The 26,815-nt window shown below is 38.6% G+C and overlaps 1 protein-coding gene across 1 annotated transcript in view; it reads right to left on the reverse strand.

Moving 5' to 3' along the window:
• The window catches only part of LOC102011631 (solute carrier family 40 member 1-like), a 42,749-nt gene extending 18,882 nt beyond the window's left edge, over positions 1 to 23,867 (reverse strand). The window contains exons 1-5 of the mRNA XM_013510582.1: positions 23,806 to 23,867; positions 22,504 to 22,546; positions 11,096 to 11,241; positions 7,347 to 7,479; positions 6,653 to 6,761 (exon numbers count right to left, since the gene is read on the reverse strand). Of these exons, the coding sequence (XP_013366036.1) occupies positions 6,653 to 6,752 (100 nt within the window). The 5' untranslated portion in view covers positions 6,753 to 6,761; positions 7,347 to 7,479; positions 11,096 to 11,241; positions 22,504 to 22,546; positions 23,806 to 23,867. The remainder of the gene's footprint in view (positions 1 to 6,652; positions 6,762 to 7,346; positions 7,480 to 11,095; positions 11,242 to 22,503; positions 22,547 to 23,805) is intronic.
• Between the last annotated feature and the right edge of the window lie 2,948 nt (positions 23,868 to 26,815).

Below are 26,815 nucleotides of genomic sequence, written 5' to 3' on the forward strand. Positions count from 1 at the left end.
GGTACATTTTAGGTATATAAAATGATACCATTCATCATAGGAGATCTGTACCTGTACATGATATATCTTGTTTCTTCTTTTTTCTCATTTCCCTCCCCTCCCTTCAACTCCTCTTTTCCTCCTAATTTATAAAAACTTTTCCATTTTTCTTTCTATTCTCTCTTTTTTTGTCCCTTCTAGCTTTATTTCTAATATTTGCCATATATGCTTTATCTTTGTGTGTATTTTCAATGTATATCAAATATAAATAGTAGATATCATGACATGTTACTCCTTCAGCACACACTTCCTACAATTAAGACATTTTCCTCCATCATCGCAATGCTATTATCTCTCCCCAAAACACTAGTAATTCTCTGTTATCATCTGAGAGCTGGTTTATATTCAGGTTTCTGTATTACCCCCACAGTGTTCTTGTGGTCGGAGAGACTTGCCACTTCAGTGGAACAAGTGAGACTTGAGATTTTAAAATTTCCTCTCTCTCTCTCTCTGTCTCTCTCTCTCTGTCTCTCTGTCTCTCCCTGTCTCTGTCATAACCTGAGTCATTATTAGGAAAATAGATGCACCTTGAAACTACAATGTTAAGTGTAATAAATCAGACACACAGGCCTGAATATCAAATAGTTTCTCTTACACGAGAAAAACCAAAGTAGTACAGTTAGAAACAAAGGAGTTGAGACCATAGGCCGTAGACTCAAGGAACCGAACATCTAAGCCCACCACTGCTCTTCCCCTGTGAGAAGGGGCAGGCACCGATGCTACAGTCCTTGTGGTAGTTCCCTTTCCAATAACAGATATTTAAACGTACAAGGAAAAATTGGGTAGATTCTTTAAAGATCCTAAAAAGTTTGCTGGTGATTTCTACACCCTAATAATGGCTTTTGATCTGAACTGGTAAGATGTCCAGTTTATCCTCATCTCTTGTTGCATAGCAGTAGAGAGAAAAAAGGATTACAAAGGTGGCAAAGCAGGCCAATGATGAAGGCTTCGCAGCTTCACCCTCTGATAATCAGCCAATGGTGGCATTCTCTGAGTCTCAGGAAGGGCCTGAGTGGAATAATAACACAGGCAATAGAGAAGCTAAGCAGCAGTTACACATCAAGGCCATTTCATCCAGTATGCAACGAGGGATGACCAAACCCGTGAACTACAATAAGCTTGGATCTGTTAGTCAGGACCTCAGGGAGAACCCAGTTCCTTTTTAGCTCTGGCTTGACAAAGCCCTCCATAAACGTCTGAGTCTAGAGAAGGACAGATGGTCCTAAGTCGGCCCACAAACTGAAATAAGCCAGTCCACTGATGAAGCTTAATAAGTGTTCAATAATCGTGATGAAGCACAGGGCATATGAGAGCTGGAAAAGGTAAGGAGAGAAGAAAAGGAAAATTTTAAAAATTGTACTTTAGAGAGAAACTGCAGAGGCTGAGGCAGGAGGACTGCCACAAGTATGAGGCCTGGCTGGGCTACACAGTGAGTTCAAGGCCAGCCTGAACTATGTACTGAGATCCTCTCCCAGAAGAAAAAAGAAAGAAAAAAGAAAAGAAACTGCAGCCTCAGAACACAACCCCAGTTTATTTACTTTTTTCCTTCTCCCAAAACAGCAAACCTAGGCAACTCCTTTTCAACTACAAATGGGTCTGCCCATTCCCTTTCACTTGCAAGTGGCTCTGTTTCTCCCATGAATGGACCACCTTTTGGGGATTTTCCATAGGAATAGACCATTATCCTGCTGGGGTGGGAATCCTGTCCCACCTACTAAGACTAAGACTGTAGATTATCAAATTCCACAGACAAAGGACTTCTATCTAGAACACAGAATTGAAAAAAATCAAAACCCCCAAATTCAAAGACCCAATCCAAAAATGGGCATCTGAGATGAATGTACACTCTTCAGAAAAAGGCATACAAACAGAAAATAAATATATGAAAAAATGTTCAACACCATTGCTCATTCGAGAAATGCAAATTAAAACAACACTGAGATTCTAGCTCATTCTAGAAAGAATGGCTATCATCAGGAAATTAACCAATGGTAAATGCTGGAGGAACTGTGGGGAAAAAGGACCCCTTCCCCACTGTCAGTGGGAGTGAGGACTGGTGCAACCACTGTGGAAATCATTATGGAGATTCCTCAAAAAGTTAGGATTAGAGGTACCATTCAACCCAGCTACTCCCCTTCTGGAGCTCTTCCCAGAAGAATTTAAAACATCATACCATAGTGACATATGTGCACCCATGTTTATAGCAACACAATTTGTAATATCTAAATATTGGAAATTATCCAAATGCCCATCAACTGAGGAAGGATAAAAAAGATGTGGTATTTCTATACAATGGAGTACTACTCAGCCATAAAGAAGGATAAACTGGAGACTTTAATAGGTAAATGGATGCAACGTGAGACCATACTCATAAGTAAAATAAATCAGACTCACATGTGTAAACATCATATTGTCTCCCTGGCATGAGAAACTGAAAGAGTTAATAGCTCTAAAATGTACAATAGATTTTGTGAAATGAGAAGAAATTGTTCAAAAGAGAAAAGGAACTCAGATGTAGGAAAGGGTAAAGGACAGAAGGGAAAGGAGGAAAACTGCAAGTTAGTTATACTATTAGCATGTCTTAGTTCATTGAAAAGGAGGGTTTGTACTTATATCAATTGGAGATATTTTTTGCCCATATCTTGTACTCAGAGGGGTTTTGGGGTTTTTGTTTGTTTGTTTTTGTTTTTCTGCTTTTTGTTTTTGTTTTTGTCTTTTTGAGACAGGGTCTTTCTGTGCAGTTCAGGCTGGCCTTAAGCTCACTCTGTAGTCCAGGCTGGTCTTGAACTTGCAACGATCCTCCTGCATCAGCCTCCTGAGTACTGGGATTACAGGCAGGCACCACCACACCTGGCTTCTTGTACTCTGAGTAAAGGCTTTAAAGATAACAATGTGCAATGCATTAACTATTGTTATTCTCCTATTATTTTGTTATGAAATTTTACCTTTTTTCATAAAATAGAAAAGAATAATATTATGTTTTTCATAGGTCATCTGAAAAATTTATTAAGATAACTAAAAGGGGACCTGTTAGGCTTGAGAAAACTACTAAACAAGACTCTCCTTGGTGAATGAAGGACCAGCTACCTAGAAACACTTGTTCCACTCTTTATTCACTAGTGGGACCCCCAGTAATTTCCATAGTCCAATGGGGGACACACCCTCCAACTGCTAGACATATTATTGCAATATGCTTACATTGTTTATCATCAAAAGGTTAAGTTTTCTATGAGTAAAACAATGAGGTTTTCTTATTAAAAGATGCTCTTGGTATAAAGCTAAATTAAGAGGCAAAGGTTTCCATATAGCTGAGACACTCATTTTTACTGATTTTATGGTGTATTAAATATATTTATGCCTTCCATGTGTGCAGATCTTCAAAGACTTAAAACTAGGTTTGTTTATGGTGATAATATTTTCATTTCAGACATCTGCCTTTCTCTTGCTTGTGTTCCAGCCACTTGTGATTAGAGGTGCATGTCAAGCCAACAAGAGACCACCAGCCAAATGATTATTTTTAAAAGTTTATGTTATGTGTATGTTATGTACATATCACATTTTGAGATGCTAAGGCATCAAGCAGTCCAGACTATGTCTACACTAAAAATTAAAGGCTAGACACTATAAACTTCTAAGGTATGTTTATAGACAGGTGCATTTTTCTTTAATGGGCACCCCAATGAAGGATAACAAATTAGGTGAGAGTTTCTTCATATCATCTAATGTCTTGTGATCAGACAGAGATAACTGGCTAAAAAGGCCATTGTATACTAGGACAGACATTTAAATGTGTTTCAAAGATAAAGTCATTATAATTGTCATGCTGAAATGCTATGTGTGACTCTTGATCTCAAGTATTCTCTGTTAGACTACAATTTTTGTCTATATCAACATTCCATAGAATTTCAACTTCTAAGATAACTATGATTGGTAAGAAAATAACATTGGCTATATTTTATATTTCAAAGTGCTTGATATCCAGATGAGAATATAATAGCTAAATTCATCCCTCCCACTTCAATACTGGTGCAACTGACCTACTGGATATGCAACAACTAAGGCTTAGAGACCAACAATAAAAAGGTAACTGGACCTAAATGTAGTCAGTAACTTGGCCTTCACCCTCCAAGGTCAACAAATATCTAGGACATGAGAGAACCTCTCTCAATAGGATCCTTCAACTTTGGTGAGTCACCCAACCCCCTAAACAAGGGCATTATTGGACCCCAGAGAACATGAGACAACCAGTACACAGTGTACCAAAAAGAAGGGTCACCAAAGAAGTCTTCCAAACTGTCACAGAAAGCCACTTGGCTAAGTAAGACTGTGACCCATCCTGGCAGCTAGGACGGGTCACAGTCTTACTTGTGACCCATCCAAATGAATCCCTGTGATACTGGCAGAGGAGCTGAGAGACTCTGTACATGGTTCCAAAAGCAATGTCTGGGTAAACTTAACTGACTTTGATAGACAGCAAGGGGTAAATTTTGGTTGACACAGATCTCTCTTTAACCTGATCTTGAACACTTAGCAGGGGAGTATAGCCAAAGACATATAAAAGTAATAACAATATAGGCTAAACAAAAAAAGGAGCTCCAATCACTGTCCCCTGTGGACAGTTTCTAGCTACACCTGTAGACAAGTGTAGGAGCCAGCTGATTATAATCGCTATTCCAATTCCTTAAGAATAGAATCTGACACATCTCCTTCCCCGGTCTGTTTTTACATTCTAGCACTCATGCTTTGGTCATATTTAGAGAGTTTGTTTATTTTCACCTAGAGACTGCCAAACCTCAAGTGATCATGCAGATAAAATTCACACTACCTAAGAACTTGACAGACAGCCTAGACAAATTCCCTGGAGTATTGCCTTCCTCTAAGACCAAATAGAATCACTAGCAACAGTAGCAATACAGCAGAGGCTGTCAAAACTACTGTGCTGACCATAATTTGAGATCACAACCTGTTTCCACATCTATGGATTATCAAGAAATCTTTGAAGGAAGGGCTCAGCTTGAACTCCTAGATCAATCAGAGCAAAAATTCCTTGGTCACCGTGAAGGTAAGGTCAATTCCCTTCTTCAGCCAAAAGTAGCTACAGAAGATAAAACTTCCTCCTGCAACTCTGCTCAAAGATTTTAGGGGACCAGGGCTCTCAGGAAGGAATAGTACAGTTAGAAGCAAAGGAGGTGAGTCATTCCCTTCCCTTCATTCAACTATAAACACAACACCAGCCTAATGATTATTCAGGCTCAAGATTAGGAGGTCGTGCAGATTGCTGACATCAGTGGGAGAGAGAGACAGTGGAGGCACCTAGGACCAGTGGATGCCCGACCCTATAAATACTGAAAGCCTGGGTTACAAAGACCCTTTCCCCCCTAGTTTCACCCTTCTGCCCATGATTTTCAATAAAGTTACTACATACGATGAGATGTATGCTTGGCAATTCTTTCCTTGTTGTACACAACCTGGACTACTTTGACCCACTCACCTATAACAAAAGTATATCAAATGCAAAATAAAAGATGGACAATATGAAAAACAGACAGAAAAAAAATGTTATAATCTGGCATGGACAATGTATCTAAAAGTGTACCTTGATTTAGTAAATTGTGTTTTATGGGGTTTTTCTTGCCTATTTGTGGCTGTTAACCTGTGTTTATGATAACTAACTCCATAAAGACTTGATAATTAACTTGATAAATGAATCTGAAAATATATATATATAAATAAATCTTGTGTTTTTTAAATATAAATAAGTATTGGGCTTTATAATGTTCATATCTTTTTAAGGTAAGCACGCTTGTGTGAAATCTTCTAAGCAAATGCTTTATCCCCCCGCCACCACAAAAAAAATGAAAATCACCCTCCTTCTGCAAGAGCAGAGCTTCACTTTCTGGCTCACGATGGCTTCTGAGGCCAGGAGAAGCCCTAGGAAGATCTGAATGATGCTTTGGAGCTAAGGCTGCAACAAATTGCCTAAGAGCCTCATCTACATATCTTTCAAGAGTATTGTAAAAATATTCCCATTTGGAAACTTATCTGGGATGAGTTCCTGATGTACTACTGCTCTTCTCAATTAGACAGCAAGGCACAAACTGTGAACATTTAATGTGGGGTGAGGTGCCCTCTCTGGGATGCAGGCTTCTTGGTTTGAAGTCCTAATTTGACCTTCATTCCTAAGTGGTCATACACATCCAACTCCATAATTTACAATGAACAGTGTAAGAGTGTGAATAGGAGATGACATTTTCACCCATCACTGCAGTAATTAGACCACTAATTGCGTATATGAAGGAGTCAATATGCTTTTTAAGTATAATTAAGAAAAATCAGGATGCACCCAAAATCTGGAAGAGAAAACACAGTTAATTGTCTGGTGGCATTTAAATTAGTAAAATCAATTGAGATTTTTCTACAACATTGGTACATAAAAAGGACAAATGTTTGATTGCTTATGTTTTTAACCTTCATTAGGCTTAATTAAAGCCATTGTGTACAGAGGAATGGCGCAATTTCAGAGGCAGTGAATGCAGAACATTTACGCCACAGGGGTAAATGTTCCCCTTTCTCAAGTAGAGCTTTCTAGAGTTATGTCTAACCAGAGACTTACCTAAAGCTCTTGACTCCCCCTTCATGCTCCTGCTGCTTGTGGTTTCAATCTGTTTCTCCTCATTTCTGGATTTTTCAATGTCATTCAATTCCCCCAACATTACCTCATGCTAGGAAAGAAAAAAATCAAATAATGAAAAATACGGCCATAAACTGGCAAAACTTAATGTGCTTAATTGACTTAATTCCAATTGAATTCCTCTAAATCCATTTATACTGCACTAATTCCAACTGCAGAAAGTTAATTATGCAATTCACTATAAGGGCTTTACCGCACAGAATAAAGTCATAGCAATTGTCATCAACAAATAGAAGCCTATTATTAATGCTCAAAATCAGTTATTTTGGGAGAAACATTCATCCAGCTATAATCAAAGACTCAACAGATTAATCATGTACCAAAAAAGTTAAAGATATATTTTGACCAAATTATCTATGTTGCCATTCAACCCTGGGAACAATGGTGGAAATAATTTTATGTTATTTTTTGTTATTTGCTATGTTATTTTTTCAGTGTTAATTTCTTAACTGAGTAAATTTGCTGTTTGGCAGCTTACAACTAATACAAGTTATAAATAAAAGCATTTTTCCTGATGTATAGCTTTGAGAAGCAAGTGCTTTTTTCTGCTCATATCTATTTTATTTCTAAAATAGAGTGAAAACAAGGAATTTTCAAAACTTTAACAGTTGCTTACCAAACATAGATAGCAGGAGGGTTCAGATCTCTCACTGGACTTCTAGAGGCCAAAGAGAAAGACGACTTTCAAAGCAAAAGGCTTCGGAACCACACTCGGGTGCTGCTCCCGTGCACGCTTTGTGCGGAAAATGCTGGAGGTGCAAAAGTGTCGTGTGGGTCATGGAAAGAGAGGCCAGCAGTTTCTGCCACCCGTGACAGCCCAGCACAATGTGCTCCGGTAGGGGCCTTTCCGGCCGATAGATCACTGCACTGGGAGAGGGGGACACGGAGTGCAGCCTGTCCTGGGGCCTGGACAGCGCGGAGACATGTTCAAAATATCCTTGACACGTAAAACCCTGGACCCTGCAGGGACATTTATTAAGATTCCTATAGAAGAGGAGACAAATATAATCAACATGCATTATACACATGGAAACCCCCCAAGTGGGAAGCTGGGGGAGGGGAGGGCAGGAGAAGTGATGGGGGGATGGGGATGAGCAGAGAGTGTTTCCCACATACACAAATCTGCCCAGATGAAACCCACTCAGCTGTGTAACCAAGACTCACTAATGAAGAAAAGTGCAGGGAGGAAGATGGTTGAAGGAAAAGGTTGTGTCTGTACTTCTAAATATGTCAGAAATCACTTCGAGGCAAACAGCCAGCCCCCTACAGAATGAAAGGGGCAGCATGTCTCAGGACCTCCTCTAGGCTGACAGACCACTCCGTAGGTCCAAGGCTCTCCCAGCAAGGCTACACAGCTCCTCACTCTTCCCCATACCCTCTGAAGTTTCAGCTCCCAAGAATGGCTCCTCACCCCTAGGTGCTGGCCAGCCCCCGAGGGGACAAATCCTGCGGAAACACTAAGGCCAAGCACAAGCTTTGGGCTGGTTCTCCAGGTGTGATCAGCCTTCCAAGAGCAATACCAATTTAACTAAAAGGGTTCCTTTTTTCTTTTCTTTTTCTTTTTTGCAAGACCGGGGCCTGAACCCTGGGCCTTGTACATTCTAGCCAAGTACTCTATCACTAAGCTACATGAATAGCCTTTTTTATTTTATTTTGAGATACGGTCTTGTTATGGTGCCCAGGTTGGCTTTGAACTTGCAATGTTCCTGCATCAGCCTCCTGAATAGCTTGGATTACAGGCATTCGTTACCACACCTGGTTTAGGATTATACTTTTAGTACAATTTTCAGCAACCAATATTTCCATGAAATACAATTTTTTTTTTTAAGAGAGTGGGATTGTGGATGTCTCTAGGTCATTGGCTTGTAATATAATGGACAACATTTAGTGGCAGCTGGACCCAACAAAAATCCTTTTTCTTGCCCAAACATTCAATATTGAGTAAAGAACACTTGAAGTCCTAATTCGCCTCAGTAATGACCTAAGATATTTCTCCTGGACAGGCTCTGATTCCTGAGACTGCTTTGGGAACATTGAGTCCATACAGCTTGTTAGTAGTAGTGGCAGAGAGTTATTTGAGAAATTTAATATAACAAGGCTTTTAGTTTATAAATGTTCAACCAAAGAAATCCAAAAAGATTTCATGAAAGCATTCAATTTGACACATTCTAGATAAATTATTTAAATTTTGCTGCAAATGTTTCAGCCTAAAATAAGTGGCTTTGTTTGCAGAAATGGGTTCCACACATTTGTCAAAACTCCTCATGCATTTGGAAGTGCGGTAGTCCTGGTAACCGGGGAGCTCAGCAGAGCCAAGCGACCTGTAAGTTGGCAGAGGTGATATAAGCCCCACAGTGGCGACATCGGGGCTCACATCTGCTAAATCATTCTCCTGTCTTGGGCCCTACCGTGGGGGAGGGTACAGAACAGGTGCAAGGGAGACGAGACCCATTTGCTGTGTTTACACGTATAAAAACAGAAGGATGACATTCAAGCTTCATCTCTGTGGCACACATGTTACGCCACATGGAGGAAAAGAAGGAGGGAGTGGAGTTGTTCTTTCCAAAAGGGAAATATCACAAGGAACATGGAAATATTAGTGCATCTTTGAAACTACAGGTGGCAACCCTAGGCATTATTCAGCGGGAATCAAAAAACCAATTTAGCACTCTAGGCAAAAATATGATTGCATGAAGCAAAAGGAGAATTGTAAAGTACCTCATTAAGTGGCTCTCAAGTAACGCAACCTTTCCCAATTAAAGAGCAATATATATATACTGTATATGTGTGGCTGAGTTTTGTGTGCATACGGGTAGGTGTGTGTATAGTCAGGCCATGCATTGCATAAGAATGCAATCAGTGTTGATTGCAATTGTAAGAATGCAATCAGTGTTGAATCACAAGTTTCAGTCAGTGATGGAGCCTGTATACAGTGGTAGTCCAACAAGATTATACTGGGGCTGAAAAATTCTTATTACCTAGTAATATCATGGCCATCTTAATTTGTACAAGTGTACTCTGTAATGTTCCACAATGGCAAAGTCACCTAAGGATGCTCTCCTCAAACCATGCCCTCATCTTTAAGTAAAACACGAATATAAATATATATACACATATGTATATATAAATGGCTCCCAAGTTATGCAAATTTTTCCAATTAAAGCTATCTTTCTATATCAGCATTAAGCTGAAATAGTGAGACAGAGATTTCTGAAACAGAAGGGTTTACCAAATGATTACAAATGCCAGCCGGAAAAGGACCAGGTCCTGGGACAAGTTCCACAACTACCAGCAGGAAGGCTAGGGAGCAGTTTAGAGTGTGTCTGCAGAACCTAAGAGCCAAGAGCATTTTTGTAATGAAAATTTGCAAAAGGAAGACACAGACTGTTTACATTGAGCCTGCATTTGCTATAGGTCAGAGGGGCAGGATAATACAAAGCCAAGGGCAGTTCATAAGAAGGCCAGTTCACAAGGACAAGCTTTGCTGCTTCTAGGCTGACTGGGATTAATAGTCCAGCCAATGTTGTAAGAACAACATGGTGGTACCTGGTGCTTAACTGCCTGGAGTTATAAGTCAGTGTTTGAACATGCATTCAGAAATGTGGAAGTCTTTTGCTGGTTTTTCCCATAGCTGTTAACTGATTAATTCCCCTTATATCTTCTCTCCATTGTAGTTAAATTTAGGACACCTCAGAATTTTTCTTCTATCACATATATTTATATGTTTTCCCTGTGATTTAACTCACATTTTCAATGATGCATCTGAGATGTTTTGGTTGTGAACAGAGAAACAGAAATAAAATTCCTAAAGTTTAGACAGAGGCAGGGGACATGGGAAGAACTATTACTTACAGTAAGCTGAGCAGCCTTCTGAAAAATACATGCTCCTTATAAAGTATAAAAATAATTTCAAAACTTACCACTTTTGATCATTTTCAGTAATTAAAAATTACTACTTCATGCTTTTCCATATGTTTAAGGATAACAGCTGACATTCAAAGTAAATATTACAATAAAAGGGATGACTCAGTGACCCAGGCCAGCTAGATCCCATCTCTTTTAAAAGACTATTCTTGCTGTTTTTATTTACTGTGGTTGTTTTCCATAAACTAGTAACTGAGACACAGTTGTTAGTCCTGTGCATGCCAATAGATGGATTTTTACTCTCCAAAGGAGAATATTTTTCCCCTCACTACACACTACTTGATAAAATTATGTACTTGATGTAGTAACCCAAGGGCAGTTGCGACCTTCAGTACAAAGAGTCAGAGGATCTCAAGGAGGAAGCAGTGGGGAAGCAGGTTAGACAGAAGGAGTCTCCCAAACTCTGCATTTTGTGGTTTAAACAAAATTCTATTTTCCAACCTGTGCGCTCTTCTTACAGACATAGGTGGCCAGTGTTTCTCCAAAAAGTGCCCACTTCTGAGTCCAGACAGTCAGACCCGGGTGCATCTACCCACCATTCATGAGGCCACAGTCAGGCTTGGTGGTTACTTTCAATCTTTTTTCATCTATGAAATGGAAGAATAACAGGATTTACTTCACAGACTGGAATGAAGATTAGACAAGTATGACAATGTGTGCAGGTGCTTTGGAGGGAGTCTTGGGTAGAGTTCTAGTGTTCAAAAGACCTTTTAGTGATTGTCATTTAGTAGGAGTAGTATGTACACTTTCTATTATTAATTATCATCATTACTGTTATGTTTAAGGTATAAAATGATAACCAGTGTGAAGCAGAGGGCAATGAGTACTTTTTGGAAGATAAGCCCAAAACACTGTCTCCCTCTTTTCCCTGTATGTCAGATTATGACCTTTAAAACTGTGGAATTAATCTAGACATTCCACTGGGATTAAGACAGCAGGATGAACCTCTCAGAGCACAGTCCATAGTGATAGGAACAAAGCCATGAGAGTGACATGGAGCACAACAAAAACTACAGCACAAACAGTGTCTTGCTGTTACTCAAGCTGGCCTTGAACTAGCTAGACATCTTCCTACCTCAGCTTCCTGAGTAGCTGATGAAATTAATTTCTAAGCAATGAATGCATACATTCTCCTTAAAACACTCAAATACTGTAGATATATACAAACTCTCCTTTGACTGCCATAATCAATCTTAGAGCCCTGCACTGTTTTCAGGGTGGAATTCAACTTTTGTTTAAATAGTCATTCACCCATACCTTGTCTAGAGAAAAACATACACTATTAATTTATATGGATATATATGAACTCCTATACTACAGACTACTTCACAACTACTTTTTTCATTTAATGGTGTCTGGAGATATTTCCATGTTAGTGTATATATGTAGTTCTAGCTCATTTGTTCAGTTTGTGCCTGTTCCTAAGAACCAAGATGGACTGTTTCAACATCTATTCTTTGCCTCTTTTGTTCCATTCCAGAGGTCACTGTTCTGTAGTCATTGTCACTAGCCTGAACTATTTATCATTGTTCTTTAGCTCTAGAATTCTAACTAACAGTGAGACCTTTTAACTGAACTAATCATTAAAGCACTCCCAACTTCAAGGTTCTTATTTATTAAATGAGAGAACTGGACTATAGGTTTTTAAAAAAATTCTCATACAGCTATGGCAATCAATGTTTTGGGTTTTGAGCCAGAGAAAAGCTCTCTCTTCCAAATGTCAGAAAGAGGAAAGTTGTGTGAGATGATCTCTGAGGGGTCCCATCTTACTAACAGGAATAGGCTATCCATAAAGTTAGGATCATTGAGAAAGTAGGGCTTACCTCATTCTTCTGACATATGCATAGCAGTCAATAGTATGTGGGCTTTATTTGACATCGTAAGAATCAAGATATTTTTGAGGAGTCTCAGATTCACAAATTCTTCTAATAGAATGTGGTTGAAAGTAACTGCAGTTAGATTGTTTACTGGAGATGGAATTAGCATATTAGAAGGTAGATTTGGGATAGTAAGTGCTAGAAGGAAAGGATATGATTCTCAAAAAAGGTGTGTTCAGTCATTTGTTCAACACTCGTTGATCCCCTATGTCCAGCAAGAGGAACATTAAAATAAAACACCAAGCCCCTTAGTGTTTTCACTTCTAAAGCACAATCATCCTCAAATAGAACTTTAAATTTAACTGCAGTTTAAATTAACAGCACAATGATCAGTAAGCCATTGCTTATCCTCCACGCACAGGATGTCTGCATTACTGAGTAGTTCCCTTGCTCCTCAATCCATAACCACAGCATTTATTTGCTGTGGGAGAATGTTAATGAGGTCTGCTTCTCAGGGTGTCTTTTCAATGAAGTTCTGCCCTGAACCCTAGTACTCATGTATAATCAGTAGAGGAGAAAACAGCAACCACTGACAATAACGATTTTATGATTTTTATCACTCTTTTGGGACAATAAAACAATTATAATTACTGATACCAAAAAAGAAACATTCTTTCATCAACAGAAAACTGGGGCCTACTACACCATGGATGGATGAACGCGATGTAACCGAAAGTGGGGCGGATGGGGAGGTTGCACGTGAAGGTTGCAGTGCTGTGGGGCTGTGGGGGCAGTAACCTTCTCCTATCATCTTCCTTTACCCTAAGCTACACTGGGCTGCAAAGTGCTGGGGTGTCACAGCATGACCTGCCCTCACACATACACTTTAAGCTACAGCTCCATTTATGGTTCTATTTGAGGTACTTACATCTAAATGCTGTCCTACAAAAACATTTCCAGACATACGACCAAAAATTACAGATATGTGAAAATTATACAAGAAGTTACGGGAAAAGGCCCAACATGTGCTGAAGATTGTTGGGTCATCCCTTTGGGAACCAGACCCCTGAAATCCAAAGGCATGTGAGACGTTACCGTGGTTTTGTCTAGATGTTCCTCCAAAGCCTCACACAGTATTAGACGGGGCTTTTTCAGAGGTGGTTGAATCTAGGGTGTGTGATCAATCCAATACTAACTGCTGTCTGACAAAAACAAGGATGCTGGGATTAAGGGTAGGTAATTGCTGAATCAGTTTACTGATTGGATTGGCACCACCCTAATTCAGTCGGCTGGATACGATGTAAGGGACAGAAAGAGGCTTCTCACTCCCTTGTTGCTTTGGCTGCCCTCCGCTGTCGTGAACTGTTACCCCTCTGCCGTATGCCACCCTGCCTTGGAGTCACCCCATTATGGACTGAAACCTCTACAAACCGTGAGCTAAATAAACATTTCCTACTTTAACTTTGGGTGTTGGGTGTTTGTCTCAACAACAAGAGAAAAGTAACTAAGGCAGAAGTCTCACATTAAAAGCCTTCTTTGCACCTTTATTCCTGCCTGTGAGATGCTTTGCATTTTTTTGTCTTAATTGCTATGTGATCTTTAAGCACTCTTAAACTTTTACCTCAATTAAATCACGTTTAGTCCCCAACAGCAAGGCAAACAACCTCTTGTAAGTTTCATTTTCATACGGCAAATCATACTTTTATGATTGAAATTCACTGTTTTTGAGCTAGTTGTCACAATTTTCTGTGCTTTATATCTCTTGAACCCACAGCTACTTTTCTAACCAATAACATACAAAAACTGGTGTAGGGCAAAGATAGCACCAAACACCAGCTAGGCGGGAAGCTGTTTTTATTACGATAATTTCCTTATGTTGTACACACTGTGATATCCAGCTAGACAAGCTCTGTGGTTAATATATTCAAAATGAAAAGATTCCAAGTTCTTCAAAATTTGCATTCTCAAAGGCTGTCTTCTCGAATGTCTATATTTTAAAAACAATCTTCTGAAAATTCAGATCGTATTTAAATTGACTTTGGAAATTCCAGCAAGAAACTGTGTCCACATCATTGGAGAATCTAGTCTGCCGACATCCCTTGCTTCCCCCTAGCCAAAGAGATAAGCCATTTTTTTAAATTGTAAAATTGCTTTTTTAAAAAATATAAAGTACTCAACATACAGCTATCGAGGCCCCCAGGGAGGGAGGGCACAGAAGGAGAAAGGGACAAAGGACATAATGCCAAGAAGTGGGAGGCAAAATGAAAACCCTGAGTAAGGCTCTAAAGCAAATTTCAGTGGGTGGACTGCAGTCCTGGTTCTGCAATTCTAAAGCCTCTGGAGCTGTCCAGCAACTGCAAAGCCCAGGAAGAGCAGCGCACTTTGGATCCAATTTACTGACAGACTCCTGACTTGTTGAAGAGTATGCACCTTAGCGTCACCTTTTATACAATTCTTCCTGGCTATTGCATGGATTTAGAAAGACAACAGTGACACAGAGGTTCTACTGAGCATTTCCCGGCAGGGAGAAGAAAGCCCTTGCTCCCATTCCCATCTCCTATCGTAAGCCCCTCTGCCATTTGTATGTCTCTTCCCAAAGTGAGTCTTCTGTGACAGGCTGAGGGTTCAGAATATATTAACCCACCCACCATTAGCTTTGAACATTGGAAAAGTTATTTCACTTCTCTAAATCACGTACACTCAACAAATATTTATTGAGTTATTAATGTGCCAGTCATCTAAGAGAACAGGATTCAGGGGCACCGAAGACAAGTGTCCTGTAATATGTTCACTTTCTTATGAAAGGAGAAGCCATGAATAGCAGGGGAAAGGGACTTTTATCGTAGTGTCAAGTGGCCCCAAGTGCTGTACAGAAAAGCAAGGCAAAGGGGAAAAGGTGAAGAAGGGAGGTTTGTTTGCCTAGAAAATGGCTCTCCAGGTGGTGGGCCGTGACTGGAGACTGCAAGAGGCAGGAGAGCGTCGGGGGGAGGAGTGGGGTGGTAGACCCTGAGATGGAACTGAACTTGACTGTTCTGAGAATGGCAAGGAGCTGGCCTGGCTGGAGGGTCACCGTGGGTCAGGGTAGAAGGACATGAGGTCAAGGAGCTCTGCGGGGCCAGGGCATGTGTGCCTTTCGGACCACCATGGGACCTCAGAGTTTATGCAGTGATAAGAAACAGCAGGAGAGGTATAGCAAAAGAGTGATACGGCATGATTTCCCTCTACAAAAATGATTCTCATGGATTTTGTGGAAAATGGAATACACTTAGGCACACATGGAAGAAGAAAGATCAGGGCTCCTTTGTGCTCCAGTGTTATATCAAGGGCTGTGGCAAGGGATGATGGTAGCTTACTAATCCATGAGAGTAATGGTAGCAAAAATTGCACGATGCTGTTGTGAGAATTCAATGAGATAGCGAATGTCAGTGGCTTAGCAAAGTGTCCAGTACAGAGTAATGAATCAGTGTGAGGTTCGTTTGCTGTGGTACTAGAGAGTGAACCCAGGGGCACTCCACCACAGAGCTACCTCCCCAGCCCATTTATTTATTTTTAAATTTTGACACAGGAGTTCACTAGGTTGCCCAGGCAGGACTCGAACTTGAGATCCTCCTACCTCCGGCTTCCTCGGGACTGTGTGAACACTTCTATTCTTACTCATGTAGTTTTACTTAAGGTGATTCTTCTACCTCTACTGTAGCTCCTTTTCTAAACTTTGGCAGTCCTGTTTCTCAAAAAATTCTGAATACTCTTCACTCCCAAACATTTCCTCGAGGGTCCTAGAGCAACGTTACATATTGGAAGATTTGTGTATGCAATTAAACGTGTTCGAAATGCTTTGTCCAAGTGTTTTTATTCCTGGGGGTTGTAAATCCTGTGTCCACGACACAGAGGCAGCATGGTGGGGCGTACTGACACAGTATCACCTCCAGGGGGCATCTGGTAATATAGGGACTGTTTATGGAATTTACAATGCCAGGGAGGCAATACTTAGTGGGTGAAATCTATAGATGCTTAGTAGGACAGCCCTGCTCAAGAAATGATTTTCCCTCCCAAATTTCCCATGCTGTCCTTCTGGGAAACATTTAGGTGGCGGAAATTCTCTGCTTAGGTTGTGCTTGGCCCAATTATAGGGAACTTGTGCAACCCAGAAGACCTGAGGAAACAGCCTTCAACATCAGCTCCCAGGGTCATCCCTAACAAGTACAAATCCTGGGAAATGAGGCACTTTGTTTATTGTTAAGTCTTAGCTTCCTTGTTCACAAAAGGGGAGCATTTCTTCTTGTAAGGTTAAGGAAATTCAGTAAGATAATGTGTGCATGCATTTATTAAATTTTAAATCATCATAAGACTAAATAACCTGTCCCTCCACACATACAAGTTGCTAATGAGATAGAAAATACAGTCTCTGCCTAAGAGAATTTATAATTCAATTATCAGTAATAAAAGAGCTGCAAGCTCCTATTAGAAAAGAAAATAGGAAATGTGCTTTCAGAATTATAGGCCTGGTTTTCAGAAACCAAACATCTTATATTTAATTAAACATTGCAGATGCCAATTCTTTTTTCTCCCAGTGAAGGATATTTTCCTAAGCATCCCCATATTGTACTACAATAGATTAAGGCAAAGATACCCAAAATCTTTGCCTTTACTTCAGCTTTTTTTTTTTTTTTTTCTGGTACCAGGAATCAAACTCATGCCTTTGTGCTTGCCAGGCACGTGCTGTGCCGCTGAGCTAAATCCCCAGCCCCAATTTGATGTGTTTTTTTGTTTTTTACTTCAGCTTTTAAAGACAAGATTATAAGTAACATTGTTTATGACACCCAACTTCTTTTTAAAATGGCACAAATCAACCTCTTTTCTGTTGTGCTTTTTAAAAAAATTATGATTGTCTCCTTTTGTAAAATAATGTCATTGAGAGAAATCCTGATCAGCTAGAATAAAACTGAAATGATTCTTCATAAAATTTTTTTTGTAGTTAGATAATGGTTAACCTCTATCCATTCATTTGTTATATATACTCACTCACTAATAGATAATAACTATTATCTGGGGCTGGGAATTTAGCTCAGCGGCAAAGTGCTTGCCTGGCAAGCACAAGGTCGTGAGTTCGATTCCTGGTACCAGAAGAAAAACAAAACAAAATAACTATTATCTACTACAAGCAAGCTTTACACAAATGTTCACAATTCATTCTAACAGACAATCCTAGTCCAGCTGAACACCCAGATGGAAACAGGAAGTAGTGAAGCAACAAATCTAAAAGATAGACTGTACAATTCCTTGAAGGAAACAGCGTTCTTTAGTTAAAATACATTACTGAAGCAAAGCACCAACAAAAACAAAGAATTATGTTAAAATGTGATAAGATTAAAAATTTGGGAAGCTAAGTATATTAGATAAGATTAATTACTGTGGCAGACACTGACTGTTATTTAACCTATAATCACTCTCCCTCTTTCCTGCTCACAAATACTGGCTTGTTCAGAAAGTAGAAAGAGCCCTGTGTTTCAGTGTAGATGGATTCTTCCACCAGCTCCAGAATAAGGGTCTTAGTTTTTCCAACCCCATCACTATCCAGGGACAATGACTGGTCTAAAGGTAGAGATAAGGCCCAGTTTTATCCAATGAGTTACAAATAAAAAATCTATTGGGTGGGCTTCTCATACAGCTTTTGATGCACTATATTAAAAAGTAAGCTCTGGTTAGGCATATAATTCCTAGGGCAATGATTAAAGTAATAATATAAAGAGGTAAACTAATAATTAAAGAGTCGAGAGACAATGGAATACTAAGAAATAATGACATGGGAGAAAAAAACATGGAGGATAAAGATGATGAAATGATGAATAGCCTAAAGCCAACCATATCAATAATTACTTAAATGTTAATGATCTACACATCTGGGCGTGGTGGCACACATCTGTAATCCCAGTACTCTGGAGTCTGAGGCAGAGGATCGTTGCAAGTTAGAGACCAGCCTGGGCTACAAAGTGAGCTCAAGGCCAGCCTGAACTGTATAGTGAGACCCTGTCTCAAAAAGACAAAATAAAAATAAAAATAAATGTTAATGATTTAGCCAGGCATGATGGAGTACACTTGTAATTCCAGCTACCCAGGAGGCTAAGGCAGAAGGATTGCAAGTTCAAGGATAGACTGAGCAACTTAGTGAGACTCCTTCTTAAAATTAAAAAATAAATAGGGCTGCAGATGTAGTTCAGAGCTCTTCCATATCATGCCACACCACATGCACACACATGCACACACACACAAACACGTATTAATGATTGAAACATATCACTTAAAAGGTAAAGATTATCAGAATGGGGACAAAAATAAGACCTAATTACACACAATATGGTAAAAAAAAATGGTGAACTTTTAAATTTTTAAGACCTATTACAACAAAGGACACATTGCCATTAATCCCTCCAAAGTATTCCTGCCTCACTTCGAACACACTGATCCCACCATTCTTGCCACTTTCTGAAGGACTTCTGGAAGTCCTCTTTCATGTCTTAGTTGTGCTGTCCTGGTTGACTTAGTGTCCTGAGCTGATTTAAAATGGTTACCTTTCATGATCGTTATGACTTTAGGAAAGAGCCGAAAAGTTGCACAGTGCCAAATCTAGTGAAAAGTTGCACAGTGCCAAATCTAGTGTAATTAGGTCTTATTTTTGTGCCCATTACACACTGTAATGTTTTTATGAGCCTGCCTTTCCATTGGATGGCACGCAGCAGTAGCATTTATCAAATTTTTTATCACATCTTGTAAAGACAGGAAAGAGGACGTCTAGAACTGCTTCAGTAAGTGGCAGTGTTATGGTTAATACATTGTGTCAACTTGAGCAGTCTAGAGGCTTGGCCAAGTGGCTCAGTAGTTCTACATCCTGGGGTGAAAAGGACATGCCCTTCCTGCTCTAGGATATTTTTTGGTATTTATTCTGAGCTTGTGCAAGAGGAGGTCACTGAGACGGTGTGGGCATAGGTGGATAGCCAGTCTACAATGTAAGGGAGGAAAAGAGCTCCCCCCTCCCACCCGCCGTGCTCTTGTTGCTTTTGCTGTTTTCAGCCTCCATGAACTTTTGTCCTCTGCCAGGTGCCGCTCTACCTTGCAGCCAGCTGAGTATGTACTGAAACCTCCACAAACAGTGGGCTAAATAAACCTTTCCTTCCTTAATTTTGGGTGTCAGGTATTTTGTCTTGGCAATGAGAGAAAAGTAACCAAGACAGGCATGAAAAATGGATAAGTGTGTTTGAAGTTAGGTGGAAGATATTGAGGGGGATTTACAGTACTATAATGTCTTCTTTACTGCATTTTTTTGAAATTTAAACATTAACCATATATTTTGCTCACCCCATGTACTCCTTATAAGAGATGTACTTTAAGTAAAGAAGACACAAGTAGGTCTGAGAGTATATGAAATAAAAAACAAATACCATGGGTTTTTTAAAAAAAATACTTTAAGCAACCAAGAGAAGATCAGAAAAACAAAAAAGAGAACTAACAAAACAAAAAATAGTATAAGACATACCCTGTTTTATAGTAGTTACATTAGATGCAAGTATCATAAACACACTAATTAGAAGACAACCATTTTACTGGCAGAGTATTTGAAAGAAGACAACCTAACTTATATTGTCTATAGGAAATTCATTTCAGCTAGGAAATGAATTCAATTATGTTATTCAACTATAAATCACAAGGGTATTGCTATGAGTTTAATGTTTGAATCCTTCCAAAATTCATGTTGAAGACCCACAAAGGATGATATTTGGAAAAACTAGTAAGCCTAAGAAGGCTGGTGAGGCTATATTAATATCAGATTAAATAGACAAGAAGACAAAGAACATTACCAAAGATAAAAAAGAACTTCTTGTAAAGATAAAAGGAGCAATCCATCTAGAAGGCATAACAGTTATAAATATGTATGTGCCTAATAACAGAACCTTAAAATACATGAAATAAAAATTTACAGAATTACAGGGAAAAAGATATTATTCCACTATTATAATAAGACATTTTCATATACTTCTTAAGCAAATGATAATGCAACTAGACAAAAAAAAAAAAAAAAACAGGAAAGGAAAAATACAGTATCTGAATACTAATATAAACTATCAATATAATCAACTTTTATATATTACATTTATCAACCATAGACTTCTCTTCAAGCGCACACTTACCAAGATAGACCATATGCTAAGCCATAAAACAAATCTCAATAGTTTGCTGTTTGTTTGCTTGGTTTTTTTTTTTTTTTTTTTTTGAGACAAGGTCTTGCTGTGTAGTCCAGGCTGGCCTTGAATTCACTATGTAGCCCAGGCTGGCCTTGAACTCATAGCAATCATCCTTTCTCAGCCTCCAAGTGTGAATAATTCTTTAGGAATTGATAGCATATAGGAAATATTATCTGACCAAAGTAGAATTCAATTAGAAACCAATAAAAATAAAATATCTAGGAAACCTCAAACATTTGACATCAAACATGTTTCTAGATAAGAAAAAAATGTTAAAGAAATAGGACAGGAATTTAGAAATTACTTTCAGCACAACAGCAAGAATATAACATATTTAATCCTTGTATTAGTATTTAAGTTCTAAAGCAATGATCTAACATTTTATTTTAAGATAAAAATTACAGTAAATTCAAAGTAAGCAGAAGGAAAGAAAATTAATTAGGACAGAAATCAGTAACATAGAAAAGAGACAGACAGTAGAGAAAATTAACCAAGCTATAAGTTAGTTCTTTGAAAATAACAGCAACAAAGAATAACTGAGACCAAAATTTAAGTAATGCTGAGGTTGGAAATCTCTAACCTTCAGAAATCAAAACAAGTTAGTATTAGCAAAAGATAGATATGCAAACCAATAGAACAGAAAAGAGTCCAGAAGTAGACTTAATTTTTTTGTGTATAACTTGAAGAAATGGTCACTGACAACATATACTCAATTAATATTTTAAGTAACAAGGTTGTTTCATAGGAGGAAGAAAATCTTTTCAACAAGTGGTGCTGAACAACTGATTATCTATAGGAAGGAAAAATTAACATTGACTCTTTTTTCAAATCATACATAAAAATTAAGCTAAACTGTAAAACAGATAACTGTAAAACCTAAAACTATAAAACCTAGACAAAATATATGTAACCTTGGAGTAAACAACACTTCTTAGATAAGAACACTAAAACATAGCCTATACATGGAAAAAAGGGATAAATTCGATTTTAATAGCCAAAGAAAAAATATAAACAGCTGATATAGCATGTAAAAAGATCTTCAGTATCATCAGTCATTAGGGAAGTGCAATTAAAAACCTCAGTAAGACATCACTTCAAACAGTAGGACAGCTAGAACTTTTTGGTGTTTTTTTTTTTTGTAGTGGGAATCGAACTCAGGACCTTGCGCTTGCCATGCAGGCACTGTGCCACTGAGCTACATCCCCAGCCCTGACAGCTAGAATTTTAAGAAGACAATTTTGGGGCTGGGGATTTAGCTCAGCGGCAAAGCGCTTGCCTGGCAAGTGCAAGGTCGTGAGTTCGGTTCCCGGCACCGGAAAAACCAAAAAAAAAAAAAAAAAAAGAAGACAATTTTATAGCAGCAGGTATAGGAATTGCAATGCCTCATATATTCCTGGAGGAGGAGTGTAAAATGATTCAGGCACCCCGGCAGACACTCCAGTGATTCCTCAAAAGGTTGAACACAGCATATAACTAAGTAATCACTCCTAGGCCTATTCTGAAGATAAACAAAAACATGTGTCCACATAAAAACTTGTACACAAAATGTTCATAGCAGTTTTATTTTTTAATTACCAAAAACTGGAAACAACTCAAAATGGACAAACTTCTGGTAGGATGATCAGGAAAGGAAGTGAGGGACCCCAAATAATCTACATGTACAATTTAAAAAGAGACAAGGGGCTACTGCTACACATACAACAGAAATTAAAAGGATTGCAAATGTTATGAAATACTTTATACCAACAAATTTGGCAAGTTAGGTAAAAGGAACAAGTTTCTAAACAAAACTTACCAAAAATGACTCAGGAAGAAACGAAATCTGAGTAGTTGTATATCTGTTGAAGGAATTGAATTCGTTAGCAACAACTTCCCATAAAGTTCAGGCCACCTGGTTTCACTGGTGAATTTTGCCAAACCAAAATGGAAGAAATACTATTGATCTCATGTGAAACTAAAAAAAAGAAAAAAGAGAAAAAGCAGGAGGAAATGCTAACCATTCATGTTATGAGACCACCATTACTTTAATATGAAACACTTACAAAAATATTACCAAAAAAGCCATACAGATCAATATCCCCATGAACAGTGGCTCATGACTTTGTCTTCTCAGGGGCTATCTGGCAATATAGAGACATTTTTTTCATATCATCACTTTGGTGAGGGAGAGCCACTGGATAAAGGAGCACTAGGAATTACATTTCAGTAATACCTGAAAATTTTTATTATAAAATACTGAAGGAAAAGTGAGGGGATTATAATTTTCTTATATTCTAACAAATTTTATTTCTACCTAGAAGTAGACCACTATAAAAATACTACAAATATAATATTAAAGCTCATAAAGCAAAAGAAAATAGATAACATGGTAAGACCAATAATTTAGATAATATAAAGAAAATAGTAATTAAAACCTTAAAAAATTTTGTCTTTGGAGCCCCATAGAGCTTATTTCTGGAAAGCAAAACAGAATGATTTATTATACTTTTAGGAGAAAATGGTAAAAGTCACATCTTACAAGAAAATATTTTCTGAAAGTCACCATCTTTTTAAGAATGTAATAATTAAAGAAAATTTTCCAAAACAGAAAAACAAAAAGTACTATCATCTCATGCTTTTATTTTTGTATCACTCTTTTTTTTTTTTTGCAGGGGGCAGGGTCTCACTGTGTAGTGCGGGCTGGCCTTGAACTCACTTATGTAGCCCAGGCTGGCCTCTAACTCATGGCAATCCCCCTGCTTCAGCCTCCCAAGTGCTGAGATTACAGGCATACACAACCACACCCAGCGTATTTTTGTATAATTCTTTTCAACCTTTCCTGAGATGCAGACATATGCTTAATATAGCATTGGGCATTCTGTTTTTTTACACAGGATATCAAATGTTTGTCTAAATAAGTTGTTTAATAAAAATAAAACATACTAGTTATAGATGATTTCTTTAACATAATTAATTTCACATAAGACATTTATTTATAAGAAAATACAGAACTCTAATTGAGGGAGAAAATAAACTTATGAAAACATATGCCTTGTTCTTTTGTAAGAAAACTAAGTAAAATATCAAAATATTTGCTAAGTTAAAATGCACTAAATACCAGTTGCATTCTTCAGTTCACTCTCTTAACAGCTTTATGGTGCAATTTATCAGGAAACATTGGTACACAAGACTAGCATACAGCATCACTATTGATGATGGTGATGATGACAACAATGATAATGATGAGTAACAAAGTACTGACAGTGTTGTCATCATCATCTTAATGCTGGTACCCTCCCCGCACCGCAGAATGGCCTTAATACTTACTGCCCCACACCAATTAATAGTTCCAGAAAATTCACACACCACTGTAAACAAAGAAGTAATGGGAGGTAGGAATAATTCAAGAGGATGGAAGGGAAAAATTTTTAATATATCACAATTTGATGGGTTAAATCTGAAAATAACTTCAAACAGGCAGCATTAACTATTAAAAACTATAAACATAGACTGGTACATATTTATGTCAGCTACAGAAAGAATGAGGCATAACAAAAAGGAGGCAATTTTTAGATACACATAGAATACAAGAAGTTTGTACTAGTGTATTAAAAGCAACCAAAGGGTCAGAAATATGTGATAAACTACTGATAAAGAGGAATTTCAAATATATAAGGTCAATATCTGGTTCAGCTCAATTTATAGTCAGAACAAACTGTACATGTAAGACTTACAGACATCAAATTGCCAAAATTAAAAATTGACAACTTTTTGTGTTTCTCTAATAAATATACAATCTAAGAGAGCAATTATACATCTGTTAAAATTTGAAAATGAATTAAAGCTCAAGATTGGTTTGTATAAGCTGGAATTGAAGAGTGGGGGAAGTTACAGTTGCTTACAGCAGTAAAAATGTATTTTACCATTTAGGAAATATATATAGCAATGAAATCCATAAGAACAAGTGTCCTTTAATTTGATAATTGCACTTAGGGGATTTTACAAGTAGTATTTGAACCAATATGTCCAAAGTAGTCATACAAGCCGGGACAAGTTATTTAACTTCTCTTGGTTTTGCTGCTCCATCTGCCTATGCTAGGTTGGTCTGAAACAGTGATGGAAAATCCTTTAGAGCTCTCAAAGATATACACAGCCCACTCTGGACACAGGCCATAGGCTGGCCACCATTGGTCCAAAGCAATGATTCTCCCATTTAGTGTGCAAGTCGAACACCTGGCCCAGGCCAGACTAAGGCTTCCAGCAACAGAGTTTTCAGGGAGAAGTATGGGAACTCTCCTTTTTGTCTTACTTAGTGCAGGTAAGATACCTGGATTTTGAAAAATAAAATACTGGTAGAAAATAGTGGTAGAAATAAAAAAGAGAAGTATTGGTACCGGATGGCATACAGCCAGAGGCCGATTGAGGTTGGCATCTTACCTTAATTTCTCCAGGTGACCCCAGTACAGAATCCCTCAGCCCCTACACCTAGACCCTTGAATCTTGGTGATCTATAAAAACAGGAGTGTCAACAACTATTCAAAAGCATTTCTTGAGAGCTTTGTAGGTGTCAGATGTTTCACTGAACCAAATGTTTTCCTGGGACTTATCTGAAGAAATCATCATAAGGAAATAATCACAACAGTGTAGTGTTTTGAGGGAACAAATGGTAGGTTGTGGAGGACCACCAGGATGGCTCTCCTTGAAAAAAAGACCATTTGTATCCATTTTGGTTAAACCTGACCTTAATTCCATGTATTGAAATATACAGAGGTGGCTAGGATAATACCCTGCCCCCTCAACTGGCTTTAAGCAATGCAAATGGGTCTAGCGGAGGTGCTGATGTGTAGCCTTTGAAGCAATGGAACAGGTCAGTGATGCCCCATCTATGGCTCCCTATTACCAAGTGTGAGGGAGGCTGAGAGATGCCAAGCTATCAACTGGGACTGAGCCTTGAGAAAGAGAACATGATGTCCCAGGGCAGGAAGGCCAGACATTAAGGCTGAGACAACTGACCAAAAACACAACATACTTCCTCAAACTACGTTAAGACAATTCCTCCAAACTTAGAGGCTATCTGTTACCAGAATCCGTACTTTTTCTGCATACCTCTCTCTGCATATTGCAGAGGTGCCATTGTGCTTCCTACCTAGCCCAGCTCACAGCACTCACGTCACTCAACCCTGAGCCACTTCCCTCTTCATGAATTAATAAAACTCAGGTTTGGCCCTGGTTGTGGCCTTTGTTCCAGTTAGCCATTGCTCTAACTGGATTTAGGACTCCCTTGGCTCCCCACAACTGTAGATATGAGTTTGTGTCTTTATTCTCACCTTAGGTTACACTGGAAGGGGTAGAGTGGAATTTATTTATTAGAATTCCAATAACTTTTGCCTGGGATTACAAATATAAACTCCTCTGAAATGTGATGAGGCCGGAGCCAGGTCTCTATAGTAGGTAGATCCAGACTGTGCTTATTCAAATGAAGATTCCTTGGTTCCACTCCAGGAATCTTTTCCTCTAATCTGTGAAGCCACAATCTTTCTTGATGGGACTAAAATCTTCCCAGAAAGTTCTTATACAGGCAGCCTGAGAGCTACTTTTAAAGAGTGCATTTAAAGGAGCTAGAAGATCTCCCTCACCTCCACATTTTCTGAGCATATACTTTTCTTTCCAAAGCTTAATTCAGAATAAGCTCACATGATGAAAAACAGGGAAATACATAAAAGCATAGTTCCAGTGGAGTGGTAGAAAGTCAATTTGACAAAGTCCTTTTGGAAAACTTTGATGCTCTCCTATTTTATTAGGTAATAAGAGTCTGGAAGCCCAGGGTTCCCACTTTGCTGTCACTTCTGTTACTCACTGAATTTGTTGTCATTGGTAAACTTTCTGCTACAGTGCTTTGTGCACCACTCCCCTCAGTGTTCCAGCACACAGACACAACTTGGCTCCTCTTTTGCTTATGATCTGGTGTTTATTGTACCTCCATTTTGCTCTTCCTGGCACTATGTCATGGGAAATAATCATGAAGACCACATTCCTCAAATACACTTGTTAATTCCATGCACGTCTTTGATTTATAACTTCTGTTGATAGCATTACTCCTCTCCCATTTGTCACACTATCATTGATTC

Source organism: Chinchilla lanigera, unplaced genomic scaffold, assembly GCF_000276665.1.
Source record: "Chinchilla lanigera isolate Chin_1 unplaced genomic scaffold, ChiLan1.0 scaffold00009, whole genome shotgun sequence".
NCBI classification, from domain to species: domain Eukaryota; kingdom Metazoa; phylum Chordata; class Mammalia; order Rodentia; family Chinchillidae; genus Chinchilla; species Chinchilla lanigera.